At 40.7% G+C, this 15,228-nt stretch overlaps 1 protein-coding gene across 2 annotated transcripts in view; it reads left to right on the top strand.

The window, feature by feature from the left end:
- The first annotated feature begins 213 nt into the window (after positions 1-213).
- Positions 214-15,228, top strand: part of LOC126295106 (coiled-coil domain-containing protein 50) — a 156,053-nt gene continuing 141,038 nt past the window's right edge. The window contains exon 1 of one of the 2 annotated variants that reach the window (XM_049987363.1): positions 214-469. In XM_049987363.1, the coding sequence (XP_049843320.1) occupies positions 382-469 (88 nt within the window). In that variant the 5' untranslated portion in view covers positions 214-381. The remainder of the gene's footprint in view (positions 470-15,228) is intronic. The other variant, XM_049987362.1, reaches the window with a different exon arrangement.

Genomic DNA, 15,228 nt, shown 5'->3' with positions numbered 1-15,228 from the left:
TTATAAGACGTTTTGATAAGTCACATGATGATTTAGTTCTTACCCACAGTATTGTTAATTTTGGTTCAATTTCAATTTCTTGCACCCCGTAATAGAATTAAAACTCTATTGAGTTATTATTACTGTACTGTAAAATCTTTGGTTGTAGTGATTAATCTGGAAACATCTTTGGTGACGCTCGGAAAAAAAGATCTATGCATCATAGCTTACAGCTTTGTTCTCATTGGAAGTATCATGGTAGGAGAGGTTAGAATGTTGTCTGTAGTATCAGCGCTTCGAAATGTAAAAATGTTTCTGTAGGATGATCTGCGTATGTGACTGACTGTATTAGCAGCTTTCCACACTGTATAGGATATTTTTACGATTGGACACAGTATCACGATGCAGTGTCAGGTGCGCGGCATGGCGGATGTGGCCGAAGGGGCGCAGCAAGTTGACACGTTGCCGAAGCCAGGCCGTGTGAATGAAGGTATGGGTGTTGTCAGCTAATTGAATAACATAGGTTTCTAACAGTTGTCATATATAAATAAGGCATGTTGGTCCATAGATTTCCATGGTCATATATGTGTACTGTTTTCAGTACCTCTTACCAATGCAGACTTTACCAAGCTAAGATACAATGTTGGCTATGTTTCATGACCTACATTTGAGAGTAATAGTAAAATCGGCAATTTACGTAGCATTGGTATCGATAAACACCGTATTAAACTTCCAATTGTGTCGTTGACAATACTATGTTTGCCCATCGATACTTTACTTGGTTTGTGTGTTATTCACTTGAAGACTGTCACACAGTAGTGGTTAGCGTATTACCGTTCATGTATTATCTCATTCAGCATGAAGTTACATGACTACTAAAATTTGTGTAGCTGGAAGTAGTTCAGGTAGGCATATTGCTGCTGGTTAAGGACACTTTCAAAATTCCGAACTAGTCTTGAAATACACGTACGCCGAATCACCCGCCACCTGATGGCATTAAATTGCTTCTTATCTCTTGTCTCCGGGGGGGGGGGGGTTAAGACTACTCTATTTTGGGAACTGACATTCTGAGTCAGGCTCGTTTTTGTAGTTTTAATTGCCCTGTGGGTAAATTTTTTTTCCCAGATCTGTCGACTTTCAAATGTTGGTGGCTGTATACACTTGAAAACTTTCCGGAATTTACAGCAGCAAAATAATTTTTAACTGCTGCAGCTCTCCAGGCCAGTTCTTGGAATGCATCGACCCCGTAGTTATTTTTATGTTAAGTGGATACTGCTCAAAGCACCTTAGTTACAATGGTTATTAAACGTACGCTTTGACTTGTGGTATATACGTGTTTTGCATTGACAGAAGTGATATCCTTTCACTTGATCACTTCTGGAGAGAGTAAAAGGAATGTCGTGAATGCTTTTACTGTACTGTCAAGTGGGCACCGCTAAAATTTCGTAGCATTCGCTTTTCTTTTACAAGCGATGTCATAGCTATTTAGTGGTGTTCGAATATGAATTTTTAGATCTTGCTGGGAGTAAAGTGATACGCGTGTCGATAGGATTTTTCTCTTTCGTTGATTTGAAATGAGGCTTGTTGGTTTAGATACTGGTACGTATCCTGGGTGCGCAAGTAAAAAAAATCAGCGAATTTATAATTGATTTTTGTTCTAAACAGTTATCTTAAAATGACACAGCTCATAATATTCCTATAATGCTTTCCGACTGTTTGAAGTTTCTCAAAATAAGAGTAATAGAGGTTAATTCCGTTTTGTACTTAAAACTCATGAAAACTGATAAGTTCCTTCCTCGGCTTCCGTTGTTGGAATTCAACCAAATATAAAATGGGATTCACATTCGTCTTAAGTGTACATTACGGCTGTCAATTCACTCGCATGGAACGATCGTTATAGCATTGAGTGAAACAGTAATTCCAGTTAAACGATCATATTTATTCTTCATAAAATTTAATATTAAATTGTGTTGATACACTGAATGTGAAGGTAAAACTTTTGCCATATGGCTGCGCCGTGCTAGATTGAAAAATGTTCCGGGACTGTGACCTTCCGGGGTCATTACGGAAATGCCTAAAAACGTTATTATAACACTTCTTTTCGTCGGATACCGCTATGGCGTATTGGCGCATACTGTCCCAAGCCTACGTACGTTGAAGCATCTCCGCCGCCCAGTTGCCTGTGGTTGTTTACCATCCATGATTTGACCCTCAGGTCTATATAATCGATAAAACTTGTTAAATTCGATATTTCCTACCCAGGGATTTGTCGAACAAGAGCGCAGACGTACCAACGGAGTTTGTCAAACTTAACCTGACCTTTGAATCGGCTGTCGCAAAGTTTATCGACACTGTGGGAACCTGCTGCAAATGATTTATTTCGTGCATTTCTTTATAGCACTGTATGAAGTGCTATGGGCCAGGGAAGAATTAAGAGAAATATGCCCGTAAACATCTAATAAATGTCCATCGGACAACATCGTCCGTGCCAGAATCGGAGAGCTCTGATAATTCATTGCGCCATGCGCAGAATAGATTTTTCTGCTTAACGCCAGCCTGCGAAAAATGGATGGAAAAGAGGCAGCTTGGTATTTGCCGGCGCTCTTTTGCTTTATTACGTATATGGTAGTGAGAATTTCTATCGCTAAACATGCGCCGCGAACCATCGCATCGAACGACGTGCAATGTCTTGTCAATTCAGTAGGCAGTCAACATTTCTCTCAAACCGCGTCAAAGCTGCACACTGCGTAATTTACCAAACTAGTTAAGTTTGATAAATCGTTTAGTGATCGTTAGTTTCATCTTTTAAAATGTCATATGTGCACAGTGCAGTATTCTGGAAACTATACACATTTTTGTGTAAAGATCAGCAGGCGGTATTGTCATATACACTGTCATAAAGATTTAAACTGACTGTAGTTGACGCGCGTGAGTAGATAAAGTATTTGAATGCAGATATATCTTGGCCTTGTTGCCACAATTTCAAAATCAGGGAATGGGAAGGTTATTACAATTAACTATATTTTTGATGCCTTGTTGCAAATCATGTAATCAGTTTACTTAGCATGGCGGAAGTGAAATAGCCGCTATTTGCTGTTACCCTGATGCGTAAATGGCTGGGCAGTTTGCAGCATTAGATCAGCGAAATCTATCTGCAACAAACAGACGTTCTGGTGCAGCTTGTGGACCTGTTGGGACTATTTCTGGAGCATGTACCATTGCACTATAACCTTCCACACCGTCATAGGGTTCTACTGAACTCTGAATCGCAAGTATAGGAAGTTAAGAGCAATCGACCGCTCATCGTAAGTTCACGGTTTAACGAAGGATTACATACCTCTTCTGCTGATATTGCCGGAGTTCTCCACAGGAAATAGTGCAAGCATATCCAACAGAAGTAATTATGTATATTACCAATAAAAAAGAGCATAATCATTTAATAAAAACGCCGTCTATTAACTTCCTGTAACTTTGTAATTTACCATACGTTTTTGAAACCAGAAACCTCATTTTGTGCTTTAACAGTGCGTTTAGAAACAGACTGGAACGGCTTTGCTCAGTGGCCGAACGTGCTGTGCTGTCACACAACCGCTTCGCTTTTGAGAACGTAATGTCAGTCGGTAACCTGACATGGTGGAAGTATAAAACACACAGCACTTTAATTTTGTGGTACACTGAATATAAATGGCGGGCATTGCTACCTGGAAGCCATCTTCATGGTGCCTGCTCTGCCCCGCGATGTGCAGGGAAATGAATCAGTGTGGGGTAGCGTACGTAATCCACATTCCTACATTCGCAAACTGGAAATTTTACTGAGGCGGTGTTCGGCGACATTTATCCTCAAAGGGTATACACTAAACATTACGTAAGTAAGGAATGCATGTGAATTGACACGCCGTGTTGTATGGAAGAGTTAAAATTCCGATGGTAAAATTCCGGGAAGTGATGATACTAGCAGCTTCCTTCACTCCCTGATGACTTCGCATGTCTGACTTGGGTGTGCTGACTATCGTTGAGCAGAAACCCCGTAAGCTATACTGCTCAAAAATTTAAAAAGTCCACATTTCATATAGGAATTAGGTTAATGCCACGCTTTTACCTACACGGGATGCAGCTATTTCAGGGTCTTGCTTCAAAAAATATTTAGATAGCGTTGATCTCCGCAAATTCAGACATTGTTCATTCATAATATAAACATTTAAAAGTTAATTTGGTAAAGTTTCCGTCATAGTTCTGTATGTTTTATTGGTAACAATACAGAAGTATTGCGTTAATTTTCCAATCTATACTCTTTGCTCTGGCTAAAGTATTCGAAAAAACAATTTGTTGATGCATTACATAAATATAACAAATGTTGCGTTATTAGAATTCCGGTGGCTTATTCAGAATTCGATAAGCACCTTTAGTTAATAAACCTACATGTACGTATTCCGCAAGCCTGTTGCACCCGCAAATAGGGTTATATGCCTCCGTGCGAGCCATAATTTATCTAGTTTTTGTTGTCCTCATCCAACATCTACTTTGGCAGCAGTAGTCATTCTGCAGTCAGCTTCAAATGGCCGTTCCCTAAAACTTCTGGATTGTGTTCCTTGAGAAGACCAACGCCTTCCCTCCAGGGATTACCATTTGTTCCGAAACCATCTCTAGCGTGTTGTTCGAGAAAGGGTCGCCGTAGTGTTTGTTCTGTATGCGGTCGCCTTGATACATGGGCCATACTTTCCTAAAATTCTCCCAATTAACTGAAGTCGACAGTTTGGCTTCCCTACTACATTCCTTAAATGCTGTTTCCATTAAACATCCAGGGTTAGAAAATGAACGCGAGTGTTCAAACCTAATCACCATTGAAAACGGTTATATGGCTCCGTGATGTAAACCTTAACAAATTATGCCATTCTATAAAAGTTTCTTTTGCAGGAGTCATTAGTACAGCTTGAAGTAAGAATCAACGACACGGAACGCCGATTAAATTATCAGAATTGAAGCAGATTGAGGTCACGCTCGTGACCTGGAAGTTCCATGGATTCAGGGTGATTGAGGAACAACTGAAAAAAATTGATAGCTTTAAAGTATCTTGGAAGTGTAGTGAAACAAAGACGTTACGAGGAAGTCAGAGCCAGGGCACACGTTTCCTGTGAAGTGTTAGCTTCATACTGAACTGGCCAACGGAATAATATTGTAGGCTATATCAGTTGTATATCGTGACCTGTGCTTCAGAAAACGGATAGTTTTGTTTCGTAATTACAGGGGGCAGGCAATTGGTTTTCAGGGCGTTACTTTAAGGTCCTGCTCAATCCATTCGGTGGGCGTCCGTGCTCTTTTCTGTTCTGTCAAGTGCTGTACTTATGTCATAGCTACGTTGAAATTGTTGAACTGAACACAGATATTAACAGGTCGTTATGCAGGTTGCTCAGGAGAAATGGTAAATAATTCAGATATGACATGAGCGGTCATTAGAAGCAAAAGTCTAATATGCATACCTCAAGTGCTTCATTGCTGCGAAACATCACTTCTACTGGCGAAGTGGTCACAGCTCTTAAGGTATGCACGTTTGAACTCGTTTGACCTTTCCGCTTCCATTATCGTTACTGCCATCCGTGAATACTAATGAGTAGATTGACAGGATTTGAAGTTATTAAATTCGTCCAATAATTAAAGTGAAATACTGAAAATAGGTCTTTTGCGCCTACGTTGCGACTGGTACAGGGTTCATGGCAACGTGATCGCAATGGTGTTGCCGGTAACATTGCTATGCAATGGTAGGTGCAATACTAGACAATATTGTGGTATGGCCAGACAGTATGAGGGAGCGGACTGTTGCAGGTAGCTGCCGTCTTGTGTTGTATCTTCAAACGACCATCATATGCTGAGAATGGCTCCTTCAAAAACACCATGAATTAATTTCCTTCTCCAACCTTGTAATAGGACTACGTGAGTTGAACGTTACTGTATTCCCCTATCCACTGTGGTATCCCAACGACATCGAACTTGACAAACAACATTAAATATAAAATTCTAATGTGACCTTGCAGCCTTTCTTTTGACAAGCTGTATTTCTCCAGTATGCTCCCAATTTGCTTCTACATATAACGGAGCCTGTAAGATTCTTCCACTTCGTATGCCCTCACATTTTTAACTGACAAGTGTTTGGCTAACTGTGGTTGTATTTTACCAGCATATACCGCGTTCCGAAATCTTTTGTCGTTGCTACTGTCTTAAGGGGACCACGCCCTGCCTATCTAACCCATTTTAATTTAGGCAAGTATTGGACCCATTTCTGAAAAAGCTATTTGATGCAGGACCTTAATATTTTTACTGTAAGTTACATGCTCATAGTCAACTGTACTATAATCTACTATATCCATTTTGTTGTTTTTAAGAAATACTTTTTGAATTTATTAACAGAAATATTAACTTCTTCTGCAGAAAATATTTTCTGAGAGCTTCCTAATAGGGGAATATTAATGAATGTAGTACCAGAGGTGGCTTTTTGTTATGCAGTGTCTCTGAAAATTTCATTTATCTATGATAGTTTTTGATATAATGGGCCATATGTACTGAAAATTTTAGTTTGTGGGGAAATTGACTTGAAAGAAACTTTGAAACTGGTTACTTACAGTTAATTAAAACTGCCCTGCTGCATATGATGGCCCTTCTTTGACCTCTAGCGGGTCTTTCAGCTTGTTTTTCACCTTCCTGGATGTTTGTCGCTTTCTTGACCATATTAGATGCAGACGTGTCTGCATCGTCTATCCTCATTTTATGACACTGCTGCAGCCCAGTGATCATATTTTCACCAGGATTAATTACCAGCTTTTTCAGTACCTGACACTTTCCAGTGTTACCACAATTGAATGTAATAACAGCATCATGAACTCAGTTTCATTGTATGCATGCCTAGAAATACAGTTTTAGGAAGGTGGTTCAAAGTTATGCTGTTAAAACATTCATTTGGGTTCTGTGTCTGCCCCTGCAGGAATTTCCTTAGGTCAGGATGAGCCAAGTCCCTCAAAATAGAATTAATTGCTGTAATAATAGCAGCTTGAAGAGAATGCTGGTGAGAGTAAGATTCTCCAGTTGCCTGAGTGCTATTGTACTTGCTATTGTATTTTCTCCTGATGGACACAATCCATGACATGGCTTATCAGTAGAAGACTTACGGAAGAACATAGCCCAAACATCTCTCTTCATTGCTTCCAGATTTACTTTTTCTCCTAATTGCCAGCCCATAGTATACCTGCAAGTTTTCTAAGCAACTACTCGCAATCGCACCTGAGCAAAACTAACCGTGTGTTTGAAAGCGTGTTTACAAACAGCAGAAACAAATAACGACCGTTGCATTCCAAGGATAGTAAAAACACTCTGAAGTTAAAAAAAAAAATCCCTAACGTGCAATGTAGGGGATATAAAGATCTAAAATATATATATGCAGAAAAGTGGGCGTGGCACATAAACACGTTATAGGAAAATGCTCTGTAAATGCTCGAAAAACTTTTCAGCAAAATCCTTTTCAGCGTACTTAAATAAAACCTTAATCCGTCGAAATATGATGAAAAATGAAAATAGGTTTTTCGACCTGAACCACGGTGTGATCCCCTTAAATTGCGTCGCGCCGAACGCTGTTATTTGGCGACTGTAGCCGCGTGAATCTTACTCGAACCCACACCGTAAATCGGATTTAACCTCACTCGTGTAAGGTGATAAGTGTTTCTCAAAGCTTGCAGTGCCACAGAGGTGAAGGACATGGGCCAGCCGACTGATGTGAATTGCGGGAGTGATTGTACAGCGTTCCGTGGGCAACGTAACGTGAGGCGAGGGATGTGATGACGGGCAACTAACGGAAAGCTGTATCCTGCCCCTTTCTAGAGCGCTGCTAAACAGAGCGCGACACACCCGGCCGTCGGTGACCTTCATTCCTGTGAACTGCGTGCAGCGCCGAATCTTGCCCCATATGACCGATCCGGAGTAGTTTTAAAGCTGAAGGCCCCTGTAGACGACGAGCTTCGTCTGTCAAGAAATCGCGGATATATCAAACAAGCGCGCAGGCGTACCATGTTTGTCAAACTGAAGCCCACTTTTGAAGCGTAGCCAGCCTGTGCGTATCGTATCGCGAAGTACAGGGTGTTCATAAAAGAAAGCCCCGCTTTCAATTGTATAATGGGTCACTTTAGGGTATTTACAACTAATAACATGAAACTGAACGTAAACTAACAATTTTTATAAATATTCAGTATATACACACGTATGGCACACATCCAACCTGAAATAATTTCCTCTCACACTTAGTCTGGAGTAATGGACGCGATGTCTCCTCAATTTTATGATTAAATTGTCCAAATCATTCGTGGCGGAACGTAGACACTAGCTATTCAGAGACCCAAAGCAAAAAATCGCATGGCGTGAGGTGAAGTGAAAGTAGAGGCCAGCGGGAAAAGAGCGAGCGAACCAGCGTTCAGAGACATTGGACTACTCCCGTACGGAGATGCCAGTTAGGAAGTGCGCCATCTTGTTGCAAAATAGAGATAGAGCTGTTATTGCATCCAGATAGCCACCCCGTTTACGGTAGCTTCAGCGAGATAGAACGATCCGTACCCTTGACATCTGGACAGAGCACATGAAACGTTAGTTTTCCGAATCTGTTAGGTACTCTAAAAGTTCATGGGGGTGCAGTAATACAAAGATATTATGGGTATTTACCTTCCCTTTTCGACGAACAGTTGCATCGTTACTGAACATTACGCACACCACCAAGAAAGTCGTAACACTTCACCTGAAGTGAAGACGTACAGCGTTTTCACCTGGGATTAAAACCAGTCTGTATCTTTGTAGGGGGCAAAATATAAAAAATGCTCATAAATATTCTTTGGAGTGTACTTTATTAGACATACCTTTTCTAAGGGCATTGTGCCATTAAAAGCTTTTAATATTCATTTACGTTAAGGGCAGCACTTGTTGCTACACCCCCTTTGCCCTTTTGTCAACTTCTTGAACTTCAAAAACCTAATTTGCTGATTTGTGAAAATATTTCGTGCTCACTGTTGGCTGACTCGTTTCGTGCGCCACATTCACTTGGTCCTTGTCCTTACATAGCCGAAAGGAATCCTTTGTCTTATGGTCTAGAAGTCCTAAAACAGTATTTGTAAAGATACATGGAATTTGGGTGTTTATGATACAGTTCATTTCATTTAATGATAGCAATGTGGGGAGAGTTAGGCTGCTTCAAAAGCTAGGCATACAACCTGGGGAAAATATGGTGATGGCATGTTCCGAATTGGATGCTGTCCGTGTGAAGAAAGGAGGTAATGAAGTGACTGATAGCTAGGAAGGCAAGAATACACTCAAGGAATGAAAGAGCCAGGGTGGACGAAGAAAATAAAATTGACCGGGATATGGTGCAGGGATATTTTAAGCTCAGTAACACTGTATATCTATAAAGCCATATTCCTGAGATTTTATTTTTGTAATGATTAGGTACATTTTTCAGGAATGTACAATCATATAACAGTGAAACTTACAGAAAATGGGCCGAAAATCAATGCATTTTTAAAAATTGTTTAATCTAGAAATTATGAATCAATAAATCTTAAATATGTGGAGAAAATTTTACAACTTGTAAAAAATTCTCCAAAAAATAAATTATGCAAGCGACTTATCTACAAAAATAGGTCAATGGACTCTTCCTCCACGATCCATTAAAATTTTATAACATTATCGTGAACAGTCCACAAGATAAATGTACCGGAAATTGACATTTAACAATGTAAGTACATAAGGTACAATCGTCCCTCAGGGCATGTGACGACGATGGTAAGATTCTTACACAGTCAACATTCTCTGCACTATTGCTCATCAAGTGATCTTCGCTTTACACGTCCGGTAGTTTCGAATTGACCATATCATTGGCGGATGTTTTGCCACATGTATTCGACGGATATTCTGCCGCATGGGAGGTCACAAACTTCAAACAAAACTAACGTCGAACTGTAGAACAAAGCGCTTCACTGCTTGTGATCTCGGACCAACACACAATGCTTACCGTTTATACAATCAGTCATATCTGGGACATTTCTTTTGTGGAAGCCCAATATTTTGGCACTAGGAGAAATGTAAGAGGTGTAATGCAGAATAGAAATTTTTAAAGCTTACTAAATTGGTCGAGGTGCCAGAGATATATATATATATATATATATATATATATATATATATATATATATATATATATATATATATATATATAGGCGATCAACTGGCTGTTGACAAACGCTTGTCAAATTGATCGTCAATTAAAAATTCCTACAAACACGTCCGAACAGCTCACTACCAAATAATGTTTCAAACTAATGAAGTTTGGTATCATTATTTTGGGTATTAGGCCGAGTCTTTATGAAACTCTAAAACTAAAATGTCGGCTTTGCAGCGGTCCTGCCCAGTCGCCACGGAGAGGACCTCAGTCTCTTCAGCGTAGTCGGCAGGTGAGCACGAGCGAACAGCACTTGACCGTGTTCGGTTAACATTCACGGTTGCTTGCAAGCGTTCTGCAGGCTGTCGCTCTTTGAGGAAGTTCGCCAGGTCTCCGCTTCGGCGCTCGCAGCACAGAACATTCAGTTTGTTTCGGTCGCGAATACCTTCAGTAAACGTGACGACGGAGCGATCAGAAAAGATCCTAATGTAGCTAGCGGAACGTACGTGTTTGTTGGTGCTTGTAGAACCAGATCCGTAGCGCAAATGCCGAAGGCAAAAAGTGCTCTGAAACAAATTTACGAAGCTCTGGAAGGGTCCAACTGACCTGCTTCCATCAGGGACGAAATAAACGAAGTGAAAGCTTTTGTTTCTATTAAAAAGGAACACCGCAATAATTATCTATTTTAAACGTACATAATTTTTATTCTGTTCAGTGTGTGTTACTTAGCTAGAAAGTTCTTTACAGATTTCGCGTCCTGCTCCGCAACACAGGCGTATTATCGCAGTATCAGCTTAATGAAAGCCAGGTACGTAACCGATACTGTCTAGTAGAACGCACTCACGCTAACCATTTAACACGGCGGGACGAGCCAGCCTTCAGCACTATAGCGTGGCTGTCGTATCACCTAAACTGTTATCACCTAAACTGTTTCAAAATTATAGAATTTTGTACGTACATTCAGTAGTATATATGGATAGCCTGCAAATTTCTTGCGAATAGTTCAGAAAGTGGAAGCAGTATATAGAGGGTCTATACAAGGGCGATGTACTTGAGGACAATATTATGAAAATGGAAGACGATGTAGATAAAGATGAAATGAGAGATGCGATACTGCGTGAAGAGTTTGACAGAGCACTGAAAGACCTGAGTCGAAATAAGGCCCCCGGAGTAGACAACATTCCATTGGAAATACTGACGGCCTTGGGAGAGCCAGTCCTGAAAAAACTCTACCATCTGGTGAGCAAGACGTATGAAACAGGCGAAATACCCTCAGATTTCAAGAAGATAATTATTCTAATCCCAAAGAAAGCACGTGTTGACAGATGTGAAACTTACCGAACTATCAGTTTAATAAGTCACAGCTGCAAAATACTAACGTGAATTCTTTAGACGAATGGAAAAAACTGGTAGAAGCCGACCTCGGGGAAGATCAGTTTTGATTCCGTAGAAATGTTGAAACACGTGATGCAATACTGACCCTACGACTTATCTTAGAAGCTAGATTTAGGAAGGGCAAACCTACGTTTATAGCATTTGTAGACTTAGAGAAAGCTTTTGACAACGTTGATTGGAATACTCTTTCAAATTCTAAACGTGGCAGGGGCAAAATACAGGGAGCGAAAGGCTATTTACAATTTGTTTTGAGTCTAGGGACATGAAAGGGAAGCAGTGATTGGGAAGGGAGTGAGACAGGGTTGTTGCCTCTCCCCGATGTTATTCAATCTGTATATTGAGCAAGCAGTGAAGGAAACAAAAGAAAAATGCGGAGTAGGTATTAAAATCCATGGAGAAGAAATAAAAACTTTGAGGTTCGCCGATGACATTGTAATTCTGTCAGAGACAGCAAAGGACTTGGAAGAGCAGTTGAACGGAATGGACAGTGTCTTGAAAGGAGCATATAAGATGACCATCAACAAAAGCAAAACGAGGATAATGGAATGTGGTCGAATTAAGTCGGGTGATGCTGAGGGAATTAATTAGGAAATGACACTTAAAGTAGTAAAGGAGTTTTGCTATTTGGGAGCAAAATAACTGATAATGGTCGAAGTAGAGAGGATATAAAATGTAGGCTCGCAATGGCAAGGAAAACGTTTCTGAAGAGAAATTTAACAGAGTATAGATTTAAGTGTCAGGAAGTCATTTCTGCAAGTATTTGTATGGAGTGTAGCCATGTATGGAAGCGAAACATGGACGATAAATAGTTTGGACAAGAAGAGAATAGCTTTCGAAATGTGGTGCTACAGAAGAAAGCTGAAGATTAGATGGGTAGTTCACATAACTAATGAGGAAGTATTGAGTAGGATTGGGGAGGAGTTTGTGGCACAACTTGACCAGAAGAAGGGATCGGTTGGTAGGGCATATTCTGAGGCATCAAGGGATCACCAATTTAGCATTGGAGGGCAGTGTGGAGGTTAAAAATCGTAGGAGACAGAGATGACTATACTAAGCAGATTCAGAAGGATGTAGGTTGCAGTAGGTACTGGGAGATGAAGAAGCTTGCACAGGATAGAGTAGCATGGAGAGCTGCATCAAACCAGTCTCAGGACTGAAAACAGTAGTTTAGAAAGTAACAACCTGAGATGGCGCTCCTCAAAGTGTTAATTCTTTCCTTTCCAAATTTATTATCCCTTGAATGCCTCTAAATAGTATCAAATTTCAGAAAAAAATAAAATTGAAGCTTCCTGGTAGATTAAAACTGTGTGCCGGACCGAGACTCGAACTCGGGACTTTTGCCTTTCGCGGCAAGTGCTCTATAAACTGAGCTATCCAAGCACACTTAAATGACTGTAAAAATGTTACGTAATATAAATGAAAAGTTTCAAATGATTTTTGCCTTAAGTGTCGGTTTAAACATAGCGGTCCCAGTGACTCCACCTCGTTGTACATACAGATGATACCTCGCGCGTTAAAGGTTTAGATATGATTCTAAACTTTGGGTTGAGCTCATATTAGCATCAGATTTTAGTGATACTATACAAGCTTCATGCGAATCTGTTTCCTAATAGAAATAGTTGATATCACTCTTTAATATCCTTCAATTTAGGAAACTCGTTAAATCTTGAATTTTGTCAGGAAAATCAACCTTTGTCAAAAACGAGGAGCCCATATTTACAGCTTTTCCTCTCCCTGGGGTCGAATCTACCGCGAGGATTATCGTTCTTCTTCCTTTCTGAAGAAAAATTAGTTTTGCTAGGTGAAACATTAAAGACGAGCCTGTAACGCAGTACAGCCAGAATTCTAGTCAATCGTCTTGCACTGACGCTTCTGCTCGTAGGCTTTCACTGTCTTACGGTACTTGGATTTATCGTAAAACTTTGAACTTAAGTCTTCTCAGGAACACTTCAGAAACACGCCGTACTGGAGCTGTACTTGTTACATCTAAATTCTACGGCGATGTTAAAGATCAGCAAAATAGGTCACACTGCCATATGCGGGATTTTATAGTTATGTACAGTTGTATAATTTAACGGCATTAGATATGAATAAAACGACGCAGCATTTAATATGCTAGAAAAACTGCAAGCTATGTTAAATGAGGCCAAAGTGTAATTTAGATAAAGCACAGAATGGCTATAAAGTCTTTCCTTCATTAGAAAAAAATTATTTCGAAGAAACTATGCTGTATGCAGCTACAGTTTGTTACAAATGCCAGCTTACTTCATGAAGTTTATGGATACACTAACACATGTACTTAGTTTGTTGCGCATAATCTGGGCGGTACTACTATGTCTTTACCAACATCTGTTGCCCTCGCACTGCCTGTTCGGCATATCGTATTTGTGACGTAAGAATTTGCACAAAGGAAGTTGTCCTGACCACTTAAACCGTAACGTAACCCCACAAGCATGTAAATATCGGTTATGTCTGGTAAACGTGATATGTAGGAATCTTCTCTAGCGACCCAGCTGTCCGGAACTCTTTCAACCTAAAACTTGCGAACAGATAACCTCCTTGTGTGGCTGGGCGTCATTTTGTTGATACGCTACCTGTGCTTGAAATTCCTGCATCTGAAGTGCAATTCAATGTTCAGACGTCTCGGTAAAATTCTGCTGTAATGGTAAGAAATGGTCCAATATTTGTGCATAGTCATACCACACATTCACTCACGGACTGTTTTCTGCTGTGTCTCAATTTGGGGGTCTCCAACCCTCCATGTGTTTACTTTCCTGAGGTGGGGTAACCCGCTTCATTGGATTAGATTCAACACGTCCGCGTCTATCATCTCTACAAAGCTTGCACTCTGCATGAAAGTGCAGCCGTTTGTGTGGTCTTCGTCACAGAGCTGTGACGTGTGTTTCTCTGGAAACATGACGTAGGTTTCCGCGCACAGCGTCGAAATGGTGTACGCATTGTATGTCACGTACTCCAGGTCTGCCGTTTATTCCCTCGTCACCAGCACTGCTAATCACTGAATCATTAGGAGTGATTTAAAATGGACTGATCATACAAAGTTGATCGTCGGTAATGCAGATGCTAGACTGAGATTCATTGGAGGAATCCTAAAGAAACGCAATCAGAAAACAAAGGAAGTAGGTTACAGTACGCTTGTTCGCCCACTGCTTGAATAGTGCTCAGCAGTGTGGGATCCGTACCAGATAGGGTTGATAGAAGAGATAGAGAAGATCCAACGGAGAGCAGCGCGCTTCGTTACAGGATCATTTAGTAATCGCGAAAGCGTTACAGAAATGATACACTCCAGTGGAAGACTCTGCAGGAGAGACGCTCAGTAGCTCGGTACGGGCTCTTTTTGAAGTTTCGAGAACATACCTTCACCGAGGAGTCGAGCTGTATATTGCTCCCTCCTACGTATATCGCGCGAAGAGACCGTGAGGATAAAATCAGAGATTAGAGCCCACACAGAGGCATACCGACAATCCTTTCCACGAACAATACGAGACTGGAATAGAAGGGAGAACCGATAGATGTACTGAAGGTACCCACCGCCACATACCGTCAGGGAGCTTGCGGAGTGTAGATGTAGAACTTTGCGTAGCATCCTTTGATGCTCTTTGCATCAGGTGGATATCTACCATAGAGCGATATAGAGGACAGAATGACCTCAGTACCAA

Source organism: Schistocerca gregaria, chromosome 11, assembly GCF_023897955.1.
Source record: "Schistocerca gregaria isolate iqSchGreg1 chromosome 11, iqSchGreg1.2, whole genome shotgun sequence".
Classification (NCBI taxonomy): domain Eukaryota; kingdom Metazoa; phylum Arthropoda; class Insecta; order Orthoptera; family Acrididae; genus Schistocerca; species Schistocerca gregaria.
The sequence above is the reverse complement of the archived record's forward strand: the minus strand, read 5'-3'. Positions and strand labels throughout refer to the sequence as shown.